The sequence below is a fragment of the Octodon degus genome, unplaced genomic scaffold (genome assembly GCF_000260255.1).
Source record: "Octodon degus isolate 3935 unplaced genomic scaffold, OctDeg1.0 scaffold00176, whole genome shotgun sequence".
In the NCBI taxonomy this organism is placed as follows: domain Eukaryota; kingdom Metazoa; phylum Chordata; class Mammalia; order Rodentia; family Octodontidae; genus Octodon; species Octodon degus.
In genome coordinates this window covers 1,255,480-1,274,596 of record NW_004524752.1, presented here as the reverse complement: position 1 = coordinate 1,274,596, position 19,117 = coordinate 1,255,480, and the positions used below count along the sequence as shown (strand labels likewise).

The following is a 19,117-nucleotide window of genomic DNA, read 5'->3' as shown; positions in this document are numbered from 1 at the left end:
TCCAGCCAGGCTGTAGTGGTAGACATTGTTTTTGATTTGAGCTCTTCCTCATCCAGTTTCCCGATTGGCCCCTGATCTCTCCTTTGAAGACCCCTTTTGTGAGGGACTTGTTCACCCTGAGGGTGGTGGAGAGCTCTCCTAGTGCAGTCTGTTTGGGCTCAGCAGGACAGGTGACTTAAGAGAATTCATTTCTTCTTCTTCCCCAGGTCTTGGAGCTGCATTTCTTGCATTCTTTGACCCAAGGGCCCTTCTTCTATTTTCAGAGTAAGCATCACGGGCAGCAAGCATCTTGTTTCAGTCCTCACACTGTGGTCTTCTCTCTAGTCCGATCTTCCTGTCTTCTCTTGTGAGGACTTTATGATTGCATTTACAGCCAACCTGGCTAAGTCAGGATGATCGCTATCTCTGGATCCTATTCACCTGTGTGAAGTTCTATTTGCCAGTCATAGGCTCCATGTGTTAGGACCTGGCTGTTTCTGCACAAGCCTCCTACTTTCTTCTTTTCCTAACCTAATCTTTCAATATCACTTCAATTCTGTGAGCTTCTGATATCTTGTCAATAATACTTTAGACATTTTGTTCTTGTAGGGGAAGAGCTGTTCACAGTTTAAGGGAGCTTGGGTCTGTTTCTGTTGCTTATAACTAGGAACCAATGTGGTAAATCAGTACTATGTGTTGAATTTCATATGCATCATCCTTTTTAATCCTTCCAACAACCTTCTTTAGTGGGGCACTGTACCTGTTTTACAGATAAGAAAACTGTAGCTTAGAATGGCAATCACTAAGTCCAGCAGCTAGTATAGGTGATGGAGCTGGAATTTAAAACTAGTGAGATTCATAAACAAGCATGTAGTTTATTTGTTTCTCAGAACCATAAGTGAATTGTCATTGAATAATAGACTAGCCAACATGGAGGAAGAATTGCACCCATGCCATGAAACCTGAATTGTTGTTTAGGTGGGGAGAAAAGGCAAAGGGGAGGTGGTTCAGGCAGGTGAGAGACTGAGAAGCAAGAGGTGAACCCAAGAGGTGCTTGAGGAAGGCAGGCCAGAAAGCAGTGCCTCACTAGAGGTGCGGTAGTAAGAGAAATGAAGGAAGAAGCCGTAGGTAGAATGCTTCTTCATGACATAGCCATTCAGTATGTGGACTGCCCATGGGAGTGACATTGTGACTGCACTCTGCTGTGAATCTAATTTTACAGTGGTCTCTCACTTATCATGGAGGGTATGTTCCAGATGCCCCTGTGATAAGTGAAGATCAGCAAAGTAGCAACGTTATATTTATTTTAGTATTTATAAATTTTAAGGCCTTATAAACCCTTCCCACACTCTTATAACCCTTTCCCACACTTTTAGAAACACTTCTAATGTTTTTAACTTTTTTTTTTTTTTTTTTTTTGGCGGAACCGGGGATTGAACTCAGGCCCTTGTGCTTGCCAGGCAAGCGCTTATTCTACTGAGCCATCTCCCTGGCCCCTTTTTAACCATTTTCTAAACTCATAAACCTATGTAATTTTAACAACATACATATACTGCAAAATCCTGCAATATAGTGAAAAATCTATGATAAATAAGTTAGATTAATAGTTTTTGAAAACTTGTGAAACAGTGAGCTTGAGAAAACGAACTGTGAAATAGTGAGGGGTACTGTCGATCTCTTCCTGCCCCCTTCTGGTCTCTTCATTATATATGGGCTGGTTAAACACCTAACACCCTTTGCTAGTGTTAATCAGTCTTTTTTCACAGATGCTAATGAACAGCTGGCCTATCAAAAGCTAATGCAAAAAAAAAAAAGCTACTGCATTTCTCCCTGAGTATTTGTACAGGTGGAGGTAAACAGGTGATTCTGGAGCTCAGGAGGCAGCCTGAGGGCTAGTACTAAAAGACCTCTGGCTTGTGTCTAGTCTCAGAATATTTGCATATTTCTTTAAGGCCTGATGCATCAACTAAGAAGGAAACTTTTTACTTGGTAATTCCTGGTCAGCATTTGTGTTAGTCAGATTTTGGTTACAGTAACAAGATACCTGACATAACCAAATTTTACAAAAGGCAAGGTTTATTTTGGGTCACAGTTTTGGATGTTTCCGTGTAACACCATTTGGCCCTATTGCTTTTGGACCTGTGGGAAGAAAATGTATTGTGGTAGGACCGTGGCTACAGCAAGCAGCCCTCTTGATTGTGGATGGGGAGGGAGGGAGAGAGAAAGGGAAGGAGGGAGGGAGGGAGGAAGGGGAGGGAGAGAGAGAGAGAGAGAGAGAGAGAGAGAGAGAGAGAGAGAAAGAGAGAGAGACTCACAATCTCCTTTAAGAGATTACCCTTGATGACCTAAGACCTTCTACTAGGCTTCATCTTTTAAGGATTCATTACCTCCCATTAGTGCCATAGTATGGGGCACACACTCTCAAAGATGGGCTTCTGGGGGGCAGTCCAGATCCACAATATGGAACCACTTTAGCATAGTTGCTACACTTAGCAAATAACAATACAAGAGGCCCACTTAAATTTGAATTTCAGAAATTGGACAAATGGTGAAAATCCCATGTATTAAATAAACATGGCACTAAGAAATTATTTATTGTTTATTTGAAATTCAATTTTAACTGGACAATTTGTGTTTTTTTTTTTAGGCCATTTATTTTTATTTTGAAAGAAAATAAAAAACAGCAAAAAAAGTTAAAACTGATGCAGAATTTCAATAAAATAATAGGAATTCAACAATGGTTGTTATACCACATAATGTTGTCTGGTATTTTATCTGGCAATCCTAAACCTAAGCCCTCTATTTCGAGGTGTTTTAGGGGCATAGAAGTAAGCAATAGATCACATCTGTGAAAAAAGACCGAGACGTGGGTGGTTAAGAGGGCTATGAAGGACCCCGATGTCAAAGGGAGTGCAGTATTAAAGAGTCTCTTGGATGACAACTAGGAGAAAATTGACTGGGCTCCAGTTCTTCACTGTACTCCATCCTCTGTCCTGCTGCGCTATGGCAGCAGAGGCCCTGACTGAAGAGCTAGTGCCGCGTCATCAAAACTGTGTCATTTTCTTCTTACCTGCTGACAACCGAGTGCAGGAACACTAGAAGCAGGGCTGAGCTATCAGGAAACAGTTTCTGAGCTTGACTATGAGCCTGACGAGCTGTCTGTGTGAGTGATGGTCAGACTGAATCTGGTATCCAGGTATCCTCTGCTTTGGGGAAAAAGTAGAAGCTCAGTATGTCTGTTATGATGCTTCATGATGTATTGTAGTGATTTATTTTATGTCTATTTCTATTAGATTATCAAGAGCTGTTTCCTATTGTGTGTCTATCTCTAGCCTCCTGCTTTGGGTCTGGTATAGTTTTGCTGAACTGTCTATACTTTAATATTTAGGTTTTACTGGAGGGTAAATCTCTTTACTTTTGGTTTTTTGTCCTTCCCTCCTTTTTCTAACAGTCCTACTGAGAACTTGGCAGATATTATCCTGTGGGAACTGGTTGGGAGCAGAACTATTACAAGTATAGTAGAAGATCTTTATTAGACTCTAAATGCAGAAAGATAGATTCCCTGTGTGCTTCTACATGCTGAAACATTTCTATATGCTGAAACATCCCAGTAGTGTCCCAACTGTTCTGTCTTACTCTTCTCATTTCATCAGCAAGTTGGGATTTTTCCACCATCTCTCTCCTTTGGATCTCTGCTTCAACAGATTTATTAATTTTATCAGTACAGTTAACGTTCAATCCATCAACTATTTATTAAGCATCTCTTATTTGCCAGACATGGGCTTGGTTTGGAGAATACAAGACAATTATGAGAATATTATGGCCTGGATCTTAAACGTGGTCCACACTCTTGGTTGCATGCTTGGTTGCTGTCTGTAGTGCTGTTGGAATATGGTAAACTTTTAGGAGGCAGGATCTGACAGAAGAGAGTTATGTCACTGGGATGTGACCTTGAGAGGATATCAGGATCCCAGGCCTTCCTCTCTCTCTGCTTCCAAGACACCATGCTTTTAGCAGTTTCCTGTGCCATGCACTACTACCATGACATTCTGCTTCATCCCAGGCTTAAAAACAATGCGGGGGGGGGAGGCAAGTGAGTCTGGAGTGATAGCTCTGAAACAGTGACCCCAATAAATCTTCTTTACAAGTTGATTAACACAGATGTTTCACCACAGTGACGGGTAACTAACATAGGCAGGGTCTCCATTTGAGGTGTTTCAGATCTAGTGAGAGAAACAGATGAGAAAGCAAAATTTCTCTAAGAGGAGTGAGGGTAGTTATAGAGGTAGGCACAGCATTTTATGGAAGCATACAGTAGGGCCCTTTTCTTTCATTTTAGTATCTTCTGGGATGGTGCACTAGCTCAACGGACTAAGTACTGGCTTAGGCAAGTGCAGAGATCAGGGTTTGATCTCCAGTACCCCATGCCATGCTGGCCCCACCCCTGGGCATGCTGAGCTGGCCACCAAGACCAAGTGGGCATGGTGGCACACACCTGTGATCCTAGTGCTGGGGAGGCTGAAAACAGGAAGATCACTATGAGTCCAAGATGTGTAGCGCGACCCTGTACCTAATACATAAAAATAAATTTAAAAAAATTATTGTCATCTCCCCCTGAGTCCCATTGCTCCTCTAAGAGTCCATTGTAATCCCTGCCCTCAAGGATTTCGAGCAGTGGCAATCAGGGAGCAGCTAATGGCTGATAGGTCTTCTTCATAGCTCTCCTGCACTAGAGAAAAAAAAATTCTATAAGAGGCAAGAAAGTGCAAGACCACAGGATGCATAATCCTAGTTGCAGTTCAGTTGGGTTTGGGAAAATTTGAGGGGTACGTTGGTTAAGCTGAAGGCTTCACCATGCAAAAGCATGACCATTTCTCGTGGCGGCTCTGTGAGGCCCCCGCAACACATACTGTAGTTTGCTTCTCTCTTTGAGGTTAGCTTGATGTTGTTTTCTCTTTCCATGGAGGCCTTCCCATTTCTGTTACATTTACTTCTCCACCAGTTTTTTCTCTTCTTCCTTTCTTGTCTCTCTCTCTCTATGTTTTTACTGCTCACTTTCGTATCATTTCATTCTCTTTCCCTTTTCCTTGTAACTATTTTTTTCCTTTATCCTTACCTTTGAGTCTTCTTTGCTTTTTAATTTCATCCTTCTGTCTCTACCTCCGTGTTCTGAGACACAGCTGTTAAACTCAGGGTTGAGGAGGAAATTTTCATTTCCAATAGCTCTTTGTATAATATAAAAGAACATCTCATGTGTGTCTGGGTATCCTAGGAAACAGAACTCTAGTTTCTGTTCAGGGCAGATTCTTCACACTGTGTTTGTAAGAAACAGTAAAAGGAGAGTCTTGCACCTGGGCGGCAGAGGAGATTCAGTGCTGGAAGCCTGCTCTTCAGCAGACGAGGAAGCAGAACAATGACCCCATTTTCCCATGATTCTCTACCACTACACCTCTCCTTGAGTTCCCTCTTTATTGAGTTCTCTCCTGATTCTTAGAAAAAAAAACAAAAAAAAAACAAAAACAAAACACAAAGCCCACAGAACTCCAAAACACTTTTGTCCTATTTTCAGTCCTATTTCTATGTTTTTCCTTGCTCTTTTTTTCTCTTTCAGTTTTTCCACATTTATTAGAAATTATTATGGCCCATACCACCCTAACTTCTTTCTTTGGTTCTGGAAGAGAGAGTCAAAGCAGTGCCAGGGGCTGGAGCTTCTAAGTAACTTTTTCAGAGGCTAGTGTGGGAGCTTGGGTCAGGGGAGGCAGGAAAGACTTGGAAAGCTTGTGCCGCTCCAGAAGGTCCTTAAGAGTTGCAAAAGTCTGTCTGTCTGTCTGTCTGTCTGTCTGTCTGTCTGTCTGTCTGTGTGTCTGTCTTATTTTGAAGTGGTATGAACATAGAATTGTAGGATCTTAAAGTTAAAAAAATTCTCCACTGGGCACTGAAATAATTTTTAATCCAGTGTGGGCCCCTTCTTTACTTAATGGTGGCTCTGCAGGGTGTCTTTGAATACTGTTGAGGATGGAACACGCATTACATCACCTTGGTGGTCAGCGCTTCTCATTCCCAGCCATTGTGAGGTTATCTTGTGCCACATCTGCATTACTGGTACTTGTTCATCCTGCATCTGCTTCCCAGAGCCACTGCGCATGAATCTTTCACGCAGCTCTCCTGCCAGTATTGATGACATGTCAGATATTGAAGGTACTTCAAGTATCTTCTTTTATACTCTCCATATTTCACCATGGTTCCATCAAAAACATTTAAGTGAAATAAACCATTCTTGCCCTCCTTTCAGTATAATAGAAAAGCAAGTTTTATGAGTGCCTCATTTCTCAGTGGATCTGTGTAGCTAAGCTAGTCCTGGAGAGGTTATGAGAGATAAAAAGTGTTATCTCACAGAATGAAGATTAAAGCTAGCAAATTTTAAATTAATATGATATTAATTAAAATTAGAAATCTTTGTGCCAGAAACAATATCAATTGTGCACATTATAATTTATAGAACACTATTAATTTCCTGTCACTTTATTTCTATGACTAGGCTATGATAGATATCACTATTTGGTTTGTATTTGTTTTTTTCTAGAAAGGGTCTCATTTTTGTAGTTAAGGTTGGCATTAAATTCACTGTGTAGCCCAGTCTGGCCTTGAACTTGTGGCATTTGCCTTGCCTCAGTCTCCCAGGTTCAGTGGATTACATCACTACACCTAGCTCACCCTTCACCTGGTAAGTGAAGAAAAGGCTCCTGGAGGCTGAGGGTCTTGTATCAGGTTGCCCAGCTCTTAAGTTCAGCTACGATCTAAACCAGTTCTTACACTTGCAAGTTTTCCATTGTGTCATTCAAAAGTGTGCATGTACCTTTGTCTCCCCAAAGTATGTGAACAAGATTGTGTGCAATGTAGAGTCTCCTAAACACAAGGTAGTTGGCATGCACAGTCTAATGGGTTCTTCTAGATTTTAATTTCTTTGTGTATGCATTTCTGGATATGGCTACCAGAAGTGGGACAAACAGAAGCAGGGCTGATGATACAACTCAGCAGACTAAGAGCCTATTTAGGCAAGCACAGGGACGGGTTCAATCCCTGGTACCTCATGCCTCATTGGTCCCGCCCCTGGGTGTGCTGAGCTGGTGACTGAGTCTGAGAGTAGCGATGCATGCCTGTAATCCCAGTGATGAGGAGGCTGAAAACAGGAGGATCACTATGAGTCTGAGCTGCACAGTGAGACCCTGTACTAAAACAAAACAAAACAAAACAAACAAACAAACAAAAAACAGAAGCAAAGGAACCCAGTTCATGCCAAGAAGTGATTGGTGGGAAATATAAGATTACTGATCACATATGAGGACCACTGAGCTTATTCCCAATCATAAGCATCAGTGTGATTGATTTGTTTAGCAGCAATTCTAAGTATCAAGGTAGACAAGAGCAAATTACTCCTTTACTGTACTGAACTCAAAGGAATTCATTGAACGAGTCAGGAGACAAAAGAATCTATGAAAACTTTGCTGTCAAAAAAATGAGAGGTAGGAAGAAGGGAAGGAGCTTGGCAAGAAGCAAGGTCCGGGGTAAGGCATGGGATGGATGTTGGAACCTTGACTTCTGTGCCGGACTGGGAGTAGGCTCCTGGTATGAGGATGAGGTTTCCTTCTCTGCAAATTGAAACCCAGTGGCTAAATTTAACTGCACTTATCACCACTGGTGATTCACGCTGGCTCAGGTGCACCCACGTACAGCTGGCACAGGCTGGGTGTGCTTTCCAGGCCAAGCCTGCCGCAGCCCAGCTCTCCTGAGGCACCCAGACAGTGCTGACCTTTCCTCTTCTGTGTCTCCATCTGCAGCATCCTGGCCACTGCGGGAACCCACTTCAACACCCACGTGGACCTGAGGACCCTCCGGGCAGTGCGTGTACTCAGGCCCTTGAAGCTCGTGTCAGGGATTCCTAGTGAGCATTTGCTTCTTCTTCCTGCTCTGCCGGCAACTTATTACTCATGTGCTTCAGGAAATCTGCAATTCGTGATGAACAAGGCTGGGTGTAGTTCAGTGGCGGAGGACTTGCATGTCCAAGGCCATGTGTTTGATACCTAGTGCAGAAAAACAAAACAAAACAAAGCAAAGAACAATTTCTCCTAGGAAGAAGCCCCCATGGTAATAAACAGTGGAGATAGAGCAGTTTCACTTTAAAATTTAACTTTTTTTCAAATTTAAAAGATAATAGAAAATCTTTATAAAAATTTGGAAAGTAAACAACAAAAGAAATTGAAAGCCACTCTGTTCTATCACGTAAGCATAACTTTCACTAACATTTTAGTGTAGCTTTTGTCTTTGCATACCTTATTCTGCGATTTGAATAGTTGGAATTATTGTCTTATCTAGTTTTGTATGCTGAAATAAAATTTTTATTTTCTTGATTTTAAAAATTCTCATGTGTTGGGCTAGGGAGATAGCTCAGTGGTCTAAATGCCTTCCTGGTAAGCACGAAGATCCGGGTTCGATCCCCAGTGCCACACGCCATGCCAGCCCTGGAACCCCAGGTATGCTGTGCCAGCCACTGAAATCAGGTGTGGTGGCACATGCCTGTAGTCCCGGAGCTGGGGAGGCTGAGACAGGAGGATTACTATGAGTCCAAGCTGCATAGTGAGACCCTGTACCAAATAAATAAAATATTTAAATTTTTTTAAAAAAATCATATGTGTCACGATTTATTTAATGATCTTTATATGAGTGGGCAATCTATAAATAAAAATGTTATTTCCAGTTTTTTTTCAATTGCAAAGAGTACTGCAACAAATATCCTTTTACTTAACTCTTTATTAAAATCCCTGGTCATTTTCCTAGAAGAAAGTCTAGAAACAGTGTTTGGGTCAAAAGCCATGGTATTTTCTGAACAGTGGTTGCCCCCGTTGTGTTTTTCCCACAGTGGAGGGGTGGATTGGGTCCGAGATCATGACAGGAAAGTTTGGCTGTGTCCTTGCACCCAGAGGATTTATAGCTGAGCAAGGGTAGACCTAATTTCCTTCAGGAAAGGAGCACATCTTATATTCATTAATTAGTCACTTATTCACTTATTTAAATTTAATCTATAAAGAGAAGTCCAGAAAGCAGCATGGATGAAGTGGAGGGACAGCAATAGGCATGTAACTTGTCAGGGATTGGTAAGGAGCAAGGAAAGCGGGGGAGCAAGGAAATAGGGAGAAAGAGAAGAGATGATGGTTTTGGTTTTGGCTTATGTGTCCTGATTGATCTCTTTTCATCTTAGGACCAGTGGAGTGGTTTGTTCCCCACACTGCCTGTGACAGGGTGAACAGGGTGTGCCCTGCCATGGGCTATAAAACAGACTCCATGTCATTCTCTTTTCTCCCTCTAGGCCTGCAGATTGTGTTGAAGTCCATCATGAAGGCCATGGTGCCTCTTCTGCAGATCGGCCTTCTGCTCTTCTTTGCCATCCTGATGTTTGCTATCATTGGCTTGGAATTCTACAGTGGGAAATTACATCGGGCATGCTTCATGAATAATTCAGGTAAGGACGCTGCTTTCTGTCTTTTCTCTGTTTCCCTCTCCTCTGAACAGGGGTAATTTGGGGGCCATTTTGAAACCTGGTTGGAAAGTGTGTTTTATCCCTACCCTAGAATTAGAATCAACAACTTCCCAATCACAGTCTTTTGAGGCACAGCCAGCTTACAGATCCCTACTTGACACTGATATTACAAAGCAAATAACCTTTCAGATTTTTATTTGGGATATTAAACAGGTGGTCTCAGCTCCACCATCCTATGTTAGAGGGCTATTGGAACGAATGTCAAAAGTCACCTGTCTGAATAAATACCTTTTATAAAGTGGCATGTTGGGCCCACAAGCCAGAGTGACCCAGGGTACCAGAGTTAGACTTGGATCCTGCTGGAGGCATGGGGACATTTTCTCCATGCCCTGTCTCGTGAGCTCCTTGCTGTCTGTTTTGACTCACACCTAGTATGGAAGAGCTGAGGGAGCTCCAAGCTTAGCTTAGCGAGTGCACTTGGAAGTTAAATGTGATGCACAAGCCTCAAATTCTCATCTTTTTATTTGATTTGCTTTTTCCTAAGAGGAAAGGGAGTGGGGGAACAGGTTGAAAAATCCCAAATAGGTATGATGTTTTTATGAAAATCTTCCATATTTTTATTAAAAACCAGAAATGCATGCCAGGAAAATAAGAAGCTAAAACCAAGTAGCTTGTAACTGTCCCAAAGAATCCCAGAGAGAATTCAGGATTTTTCCTGGCATCTTAAGTTAGAAAATCAGAAGGTTCTACCTTCACTTTTTAACGTTTTATGTGATTCAGTTCTACATATTCACTAAAAGCTAGGGTGGAGTTTAGGGCCTGCAGAAGTAAATGGCCACATGGAGAGGAGGCTTCATGTTTCTAAGAGATTGGGAGATTTTGGGTTGAACACGGTGTGTACAATGGGAGGTCCAGAGAGGCCAGAGAGAAGAGGGGCTTGAGGCAGCAGGTGTCTGTCTTGTGGTTTCCTGGGGGCATTTCCACTATGCTAAACACCGTCTGGTTTCCCCTCAACCCCTCCAAATGTGTCTGCAGGTATTCTAGAAGGATTTGATCCCCCACACCCATGTGGTGTGCAAGGCTGCCCAGCCGGTTATGAATGCAAGGACTGGATCGGCCCCAATGACGGGATCACCCAGTTTGACAACATCCTCTTTGCTGTGCTGACCGTCTTCCAGTGCATCACCATGGAAGGGTGGACCACTGTGCTGTACAATGTGAGTAGAACGGTGCACAGGATGGGGGTGGGCCGAGGCCTGTAGGGAGGATTTGGGGCTTGTTGGGGCTGGTATTCTGAAAGGGCTGGGAATATGTCGTAGTGCGTCTAAGCTGTAAGAAGTCTTAGCAATGTGCATCCCTCCTTAGTTTGGACTCTTGCTAAGTCAAAGTGCATAAGCTTCTTCATACAATTGGGAGATTACATTGCTGGATATGTGAGCAAACTGGTTATATGAGATTGTTCTAGAAGTTTTAAGTCTGTTGGCTCAACTGGTGGCAGGATACAATGAGGGATACTAAGTATACGGTTCTTGGTTACTGACCTCAGAGAGCTCTTTCCAGTGTGAGAATCTATTATAGTGGCCTTCAGTGCTGGCTGCCCATTAGAGTCAGGTGGGAGCTTTAAAAAATTATACCACCTGGGATTCCAGTCAATTAAGTAAGAATATCTAGGGTTGAAGGCCTGTCACTGACATATTTTTAAAGCTTCCTAACTCATTTAAATATACATTCTCTTTGAGGAACTACCACACCATGCCCATAAGAAACCTAGCTAATTGTGAGACTCACCACGTGTGTTAGTTGAAAATCTAGGCTCCCAGACTGCCTTTCCCTAGATTCTGATTTCAGCTTTGTACAGTCAAGAGATCTGGGTTTCATCATGCTCTTGGTAATCAGAAATATTTGGAAGGCTCTGCACTGGATTATACAACAAGCCTGTCTAGCTGCCTGTCGGGCGTATTAGGGATTTCCATAGAGGAACAGAAGGTAGGCAAGGTGACTAGGCACTCTCTCTGCCTTCCCAAGTATGATTTTAGCAAGTATCCAAGGGTTGACACAGAGTCCAAATTATGAAATGAGAGTCAGGAAGGCAGTTTGGGTAGGTGCTCACAAAGGACTGTCGCCTTCTCTGCCTTCAGCGAGTCCCCCTGAAAGTAGATGCCTTTAGGATAATCTCCCTCCTCATGGACACTCAAAGAGCCTGGCTTTGCTTTAAGGTGCCTGTGTTTCTGTCTGTTCTTTTCTCGGTCTTTGTATGCTGAATTTACCTGTTTAAAACTTAGTAGATAGGGCACAGAGTGGTTTATACAAAACAGCCTTTAAGAGGAGATCTGGATATTTTCTACTGCAGAGAATAAGAAATGCTACATTGTAGGAGAGATGTAAGCAGATTTCAGTGTCCACAGAGCAAGGATTGTGTGAGGCATGTTCATGCAAGTAGCTAGTAAGTGTCCATGATGATCAACCCTCTGGCCATAGAGTGTGTATGTATGAACTCAAATAATTACAGATGGAAGATATTCTAAAACACTGTTACGTTGTTGCTGACAGAGACTGTGTAGTTAGTCCTGTGATAACTGTGTTTATATTAATTATGTATAGACTTGTTTCTTTTTGGAATTATACTCTAAATAATAAAGTCTAACAACTACTTACATGGATTGTCTTAATTATGTAATACAGAGATGATTTAAAATATATGGGAGGCTATGTAAAAGTCATATTCAAAGACTATGCTATTTCATATAAGAAAATAGAGCACTCATGTATTTTGGTACCCATGGGTGGGGTGGGGATTGGACCAATCCTCTGTGGGTACAAAGGATGACAGTGCTAAGCTGCGTCCTTCCCCAGACAGGATGGGCCAGGCAGAACTGAGAGACTTTGCCAAAAAGTCACAGGCTGCTATACTAAAGCTCCCAAAGGGGGTGAGAAAGTCTCCAGTGCCAGCTACTTGGCAGCATGCCCAGGGGTTAGCTGTGACCCCCAAACACTATGAGGACCTCACCAGCTGTTGATGAGCACAGTCACTCTTCATTTGAGATATGAAGGTTGTCCCGAGGCCCTGTCATTCAGATTAGCCAGGCGCCTCCTAGCGCTGGCCTTGTAGTGACTGGTGTCACTTGTGGTGCTCTGGGAATGATGTGCTTCAATTATATGTGTAGACTCACCTAAGTAATGTGATAAATGCATTGAAAGTCTGAGAGGAGAAGTGTCGCATTTGAGGATATAGGCGTGATCTGTTGATCCTCTTAAGCTAAGGCTCAAATGACACCGAGACATGCAGGAGAGAAGCCAAAGAACTGCTTTTTTTTTCTCTCATTTTTTCCTCTCTTTCTTTCAACATCTGTTAATTAAACATCTGCTACATGCCAAACACTTGATCTCCTCTCTAGTTTTGCTCTGCCAAAGAAGTATCAAGAAATCCTCCAAATTCTTTCATTGCATCAGCTTCCAGAGGTGCAGACTCACTCTCTCTGATGTCCAGCTGCCTGTCAGTCATTGAATTTTGGTGAACTGAAGGCCTCCTGCCACGCTCATGGCTGGATCCAGGGATGTGGAGATAGCCGAGTGTAGGATTGGTTTCTGAATGAACTCACATGTGCTCTGAAGGAGTATCACTTTCCAAAGCACTGGAGCTGAGGACAAGATATGGAACCAAGATTTCCAGGCAGGTGATAGTCATGTTTTGGTGGAGAGCTCCATTTTGATTCTGGACAGATTGGATGAAAAGACACCTGATTTTAAGCAGAACAGTAAAGACAAAGTCTGATTCCCTAGGAAAAGAGGGAGCCAGCCACAGCTGGGTGTCAGTTAAGCAGGGGCCCTGGGCTGAAAGGGGGACCTGAGCAGGGCTGCGTTGCATGCTCTGGCCATGTGTTGTAGACAGGGTTCTCTGCCAGTGGAGGAGCTGTTTGATGAAGGCACATTCACCACGCAGCTGAGGACAGGGCTTGCAATATATGGTTGAGTTGCATCATGCAAGCTTTTCTTCTACCTGATTTCAACTTGGGGAAGACAGGATGCTGAAGAGAGTGAGGAAAACAATTTAAATAGCATGGCTAAATGTACCTACCATTCCTTTCAGTGTTCTTATGCCATGGAAAGAAGAGGGTAAGAAAAGTCTGGTTCTTGGCTGACAATTGCAGATTCTTGATAGCAGATAGTTCGTATCAGTAATACATGAATACTATTTTCTTTTTTAAGGCTGACCGAGTAACAAAGGTTTGAGTGACAAAATTATATACATATGCATACAAACACATACTGAACTATGAACAAGTAGTTAACTTAGATTATGAACACAAATATACAAATGTTTATGTTTCAGCATGCTGTATCGGAAAGTTACTCTCTGATCCTTTACCACTGCCACTACCAAAAAGATGCAGACATAACTGTATCGATTTCCCTTTCATCTAATCCTTCCGATAGGCCAGTCCAATTCACCCAGCTGCTATATTTCCTTATGCAGAACACCAAAAAAGGGAGATCTTACTTCTAAGTCAACTATCCCTTCTGTGCAATGGTGACAATAAATATGTAGGTTGGTGCCAGTTAAACCCAAATTAGTGGGACAGCCTTCCGGTTGCACAATGTGAAGATGTTTTCTCAATTATGCAGCTAAGATTAACCTTTTTATGTCCAGTGTAAGTACTTCCCTCATGTTTGCATCCTTTTCCTGCTGCATAGACTCTTCCTAAGCGCCTCCTGCTGACCTTGTGTTGCAGGGCCATTGCTTACTATTAATTTCATTTGCATATGGCTGTTTTTTAATTCTTCATATTGTAATGCTTTATTGTAAAAAGGAGGAGAGTTCCCACTGCCAGGGCAATGTGGGGTGACCCAAGCTCAATTTAGTCCCTACCAAAATTTCTATTTGGTAAAACTGCAGCTGTATTCCTGGCTTCTCTCCCTCCTGTGGTGAGAGGATGCAGACTAACCTGCTGGCTGCTTCCTCCTGCTTTCACTGTCTCTCCCAAAGGCCTCTTCAACTTGCAAACTCACCTCTGTACTTACTAATTTAATTGATTTTATATCTCTTCAACCCTATGTGTGTTCCTTCTCTAGCACAGTGAGTTCTCTCTCTGATCAATGTTGTTCACTCAACAAATATTACTGCGGCTGGGGCATTAATTTCTAGCCCTCTTTTGGACTGAATGTGGCCAAGAGAATTAACTTTTTCCTCATTCTGATCGCAGTCATTTCTTTTCCTTCCTTGTCATTCTAGTTTTGTGTTGTCTGCTGATTTAGTTGACTTTTTTTTTTAATATCAAGACTAATACACAAACTATAGAGGATCCCAGTCCCTGTCTGCAGTCACTCAAATATCCTCTCTTAAAGACTAGTGGTTTTCATTTGTGTTTCTAGAGCAGAAGGTATTTCTCTTTTCACTTGCAGATGCAGAAATTCCTGGGACTGGGCAGTTTCTCCAGCCCTGTAAGGTTTTCTACACAGCTCTTGTGACTGTCTAGGCCACTGTGAGCTGCTAGGGAAGAAGCGGTCTTTAAAAGGCCTCCCTGGCTTCTAGCAAGAAGCAACTTGTAGGCAGGGTGCTTTCTAAAACTCACTCCTCAGAGACCTTTTGGTCTATCACAATATGTAAGGCTGTCTTTTAAGTTGCCTTCCTCCAGCTACACATTATTAAATGGTTAGCATCTGTTGGCTGGTTTCCTCGCTGAGAACTTATATGTGTTATACATCAGCATTGGAAAGGAATGATGCCATATTCCAGGACTTATGAAGAGCTACCACTCTCTTCTTGAAGTGCTCCTGACTTGGTGATATCTGCAGTAGAAGCTTAGGGTTCTGAGTTTCATGAGCCTAGGTAATGTGTCTGTTCATCTTTGCTCACTCATCTACTGTCATCTCTTCCATTTGCCCTGGGTATATTACACCATGGTTATACTCAGACAGTATATATGCTATGCTTACTATAGTACACTCAAAACTCATTAGGTAAGTAGGTGGCAGACATTGATGATGACTTTTTGGTGGTGGAGTGATAAGGCATCCCAGCTGCCCTTGGATCAGGTCTACAATTAGTAAAATCTGTAGATGCTTATATCCAGGATCAGCCTGTGAATCCTCCCATGTTCTCTTCTGAACTCCTTGCAGGAGTCTGAGACCCTGCAATACAGACAGCACTTGGAATCTGTTGCCTCTTTCTATTTACCTGTGCCTTCTATAATCCGTGGGATGCAGAAGTGGATGGCAGAAGTTAATCTGCTCCCTTTCCCTTGAAGGTTGAGAGGCCAAGTGTGTGTGCTTTGTAAAGACCTAAGATAACTTCCTCCTAATTCCTCCCAAGTGGTGGGCAGTACATCTTGTTTGCCAGGCTCTTCAAGGCAGGAGGAGGGGTAGTAGACAGATGGAGAAACTATTTCTAGAACTCACAGCAAAGGCTTCTCTTCTGTTTACATTCATAAGTAATTACAGATTCACTTATTAACTCATTATTTATTTAGCAAATATTTATTGAGTGCCTGTTTATGTGCCAGGTAGTGTTCTAGATATTTGGTGATACAACAAAGAACAAGACACAGGAAAACCCCTGCCCAAGGAAACTTCTCTTCTGTTCTAGTGGAAAACTACATGAAGAATAAATAGCTAAACACCAGTGCATCTGATAGTGATGGGTGTTTTAGAGAAAAGTGTGAGAAGGGAGAAGTTGGCTGCATTTTAGTGTAGCTATGGGGGAGGGCACATTGGGAAGGTGGCATTTGAATGAAGACCTAAAGGCAGCGTGGGAATGAGCCAAGTGACTGGATGGGGCAAGAGTGTTCCTGGTAGCTGAAGCAGCAAGTGTGAAGATATCAAGCAGGGTATGTGCCACGTACATTTGCAGAACAGCCAAGAGGCTGATATGAGGGAGACAGTACAACTCCCCACCTGCTAAGTTCGTGATCCCCAGAATTGAAGAATAAACTCTAAGGAACAATGCAGGTTAAGAATAGGAAAAAATTATTGAGAAAGATAGCTCCTGGGAGATAGGAGGGGATCTGAAAGTGGGTTGGCAATGAGCCCACTTCTCAAGGGAAGTTTTATACAGCAAAATCAGCATGTGGGTCAGCACAGTTTCTTACACTAGGGAGAGAATATGATCTTTGCACATGTGAGTCTGATTTGTTTCACTTAAGAGTGTGGTCTCTTGTTACATCCATTTACCTATAAAGGCCTTGAGTTTCCTTTCTTTCTAGCTGAGTTGTACTCCGCTGTAAAAAAATTCATCTTTTATATCCATTCCTCAGTTGATGGGCATGTGGGTTATTTCCAAGATTTAGCTATTACAAATTATGCTGCTATAAACATGGGTATACATATATCACTGGGGTAATGATACAGGGGAATGAAATATTCAACCTGAAAGATACCTGGGCTAAGTTTGTGTTCTCTAAAACCAAAGAATGAATTTTGGGAACAACAGAGATTAAGAGCAGAATGTAGTTATTGGGGGAAATAAAGCTCCTGTTTGAGAGAAAGGCAGAAGAAGGACCTGAGCAGTTTGCCCCAGAAGCTGTGTCTTCCAGGTATTTTTATAGGAGTAAAACCATGTAGTAAGGAGGGTCTAAGGTAGAGAACATGACAACTCACTTAGGTGGGCATGAGGTGGACAAAACTATGGTCAACCAATGAGATTACAAGCATAGTCACTCAGGTAAAATTGATTAAATCCAGGACAAATAGGGAAGCGAGCAATGTAGCAAGTGGGCATAGCAAGTGGGCATGAATACAGAACAGGGGCTTTTTCTGTAGCGGGCTGGCATCCTTAAGATGAGAGACTCATTTAGAATATCAATTCTGGTTGCCTGTTTTTAGGGAGATATGTGGCTGCATTTGTTTACTCTTTTGTCTTAAGGCCGGCCCAAAGAAGGGGTCTGTCTTTCCCAAAGTGTAAAATCATCTTGTCTTCCATACTGTCCCCTTGAGGGCCCAGCCCTGTCTGAATGCCTATGATATTTCTAACTCATTCACCTGCAACAGTATGACGTTTTTGATTCTTTTGGAAAAATACCCAGAAGAGAATAACTGGGTTTAATATGACCTGTAATCCTAATTTTTTGAGGAATGTCCACACTGATTTCCACAGTAGTTGTGCCAGTCTCCACTCCCACCAACAGTGGAGAAAGGTTCTTTTTCCCCACAGGCCCTTCACAATTTGTTACTTGTTGACTTCTTGATGATAGCCATTCTTTCTGGGGTGAGATGGAATCTCAGTGTCATTTTAACCTGCATTTCTTAAATGATGAATGATTTTGAACATTTTTTTCATATACTTATTTGCTATTTATATTTCTTCATCTGAGAAACATGCATTTATTTCCGTAAGAAACTGATAGAGAAAATAAGATATAAAAGCCATTGAAATACGGAATGTAATAAAGAGCCTGCCGACAAAGAAAAGTCCAGGTCCTGATGGATTCACAGCTGAATTCTACAAGAAATTCACGGAAGATATAATCCCTACACTCCTCAAACTCTTCAATGAAATTCAAAAGGAAAGAATTCTCCCAAAATCATTCCTGGAGGCAAGTATTATACTGATACCAAAACCAGGGAAAGATGCAACTAAGAAAGAGAACTACAGGCCAATCTCCCTCACGAACATAAATGCAAAAATCCTCAATAAAATCCTAGCAAATAGAATGCAACAAATCATCAAGAAGATCATACACCATGACCAGGTAGGATTCATCCCAGGGAGGCAAGGAAGGTTCAATATTCAAACACCTATAAATGTAATACACTATATCAATAAAGCAAAAATTAAAAACCACATGGTCATTTCAGTTGATGCAGAAAAGGCTTTTGACAAAGTCAAACACTCATACATGTTCAAAGTCCTACAGGAAATTGGAATAGAAGGCCTCTACTTCAATCTGATAAAAGCCATCTATGACAACCCAACAGCTAATATAATTCTCAATGGGGAAAAACTGAAATCTTTTACTCTCAAATCAGGTATAGGACAAGGTGGTCCTGTATCACCCCTCCTCTTCAATGTAGTTCTGGAATCATTAGCTAGAGCCATTAAACAAGAGGGAGAAATAGAAGGAATAAGAATAGGTAAAGAAAAAGTGAAAATATCATTATTTGCAGATGACATGATACTTTATTTGGAAGACCCAAAAAACTCCACTAAGAAACTACTGGAATTGATAGACAAATTCAGTAGCACAGCAGGATACAAAGTTAATATCCAAAAGTCAATAACATTCCTCTACACAGATAACAAACACACTGAGAGGGAAATTAGGGAAACATACCTTTTACAATAGCCCCGCAAAAAATGAAATACCTTGGAATTAATCTAACTAAAGAAATCAAAGATATTTTCATGGAAAATTACAGTATTCTGAAAAAAGAAATGGTAGAGGATTTCACAAAATGGAAAGATATACCATGCTCCTGGATAGGAAGAACCAACATCATGAAGATGGCCATACTCCCAAAATTGTTGTACAGATTTAATGCTATCCCTATGAGACTACCACCAACATACCTCCCAGACCTAGAGAAATTGTTCCTAAAATTTATTTGGTATTAAAAAAGACCTAGAATAGCAAAGGCAATCCTGGCCAACAAAGACAAAGCAGGAGACAT

At 41.9% G+C, this 19,117-nt stretch overlaps 1 protein-coding gene across 3 annotated transcripts in view; it reads left to right on the top strand.

The window, feature by feature from the left end:
• The window catches only part of Cacna1e (calcium voltage-gated channel subunit alpha1 E), a 325,607-nt gene that overhangs the window by 84,053 nt on the left and 222,437 nt on the right, over nucleotides 1-19,117 (top strand). For all 3 annotated transcript variants that reach the window (XM_004643428.3, XM_004643429.1, XM_004643427.1), the window contains exons 4-6: nucleotides 7,818-7,921; nucleotides 9,344-9,496; nucleotides 10,550-10,731. In XM_004643428.3, the coding sequence (XP_004643485.1) occupies nucleotides 7,818-7,921; nucleotides 9,344-9,496; nucleotides 10,550-10,731 (439 nt within the window). The remainder of the gene's footprint in view (nucleotides 1-7,817; nucleotides 7,922-9,343; nucleotides 9,497-10,549; nucleotides 10,732-19,117) is intronic.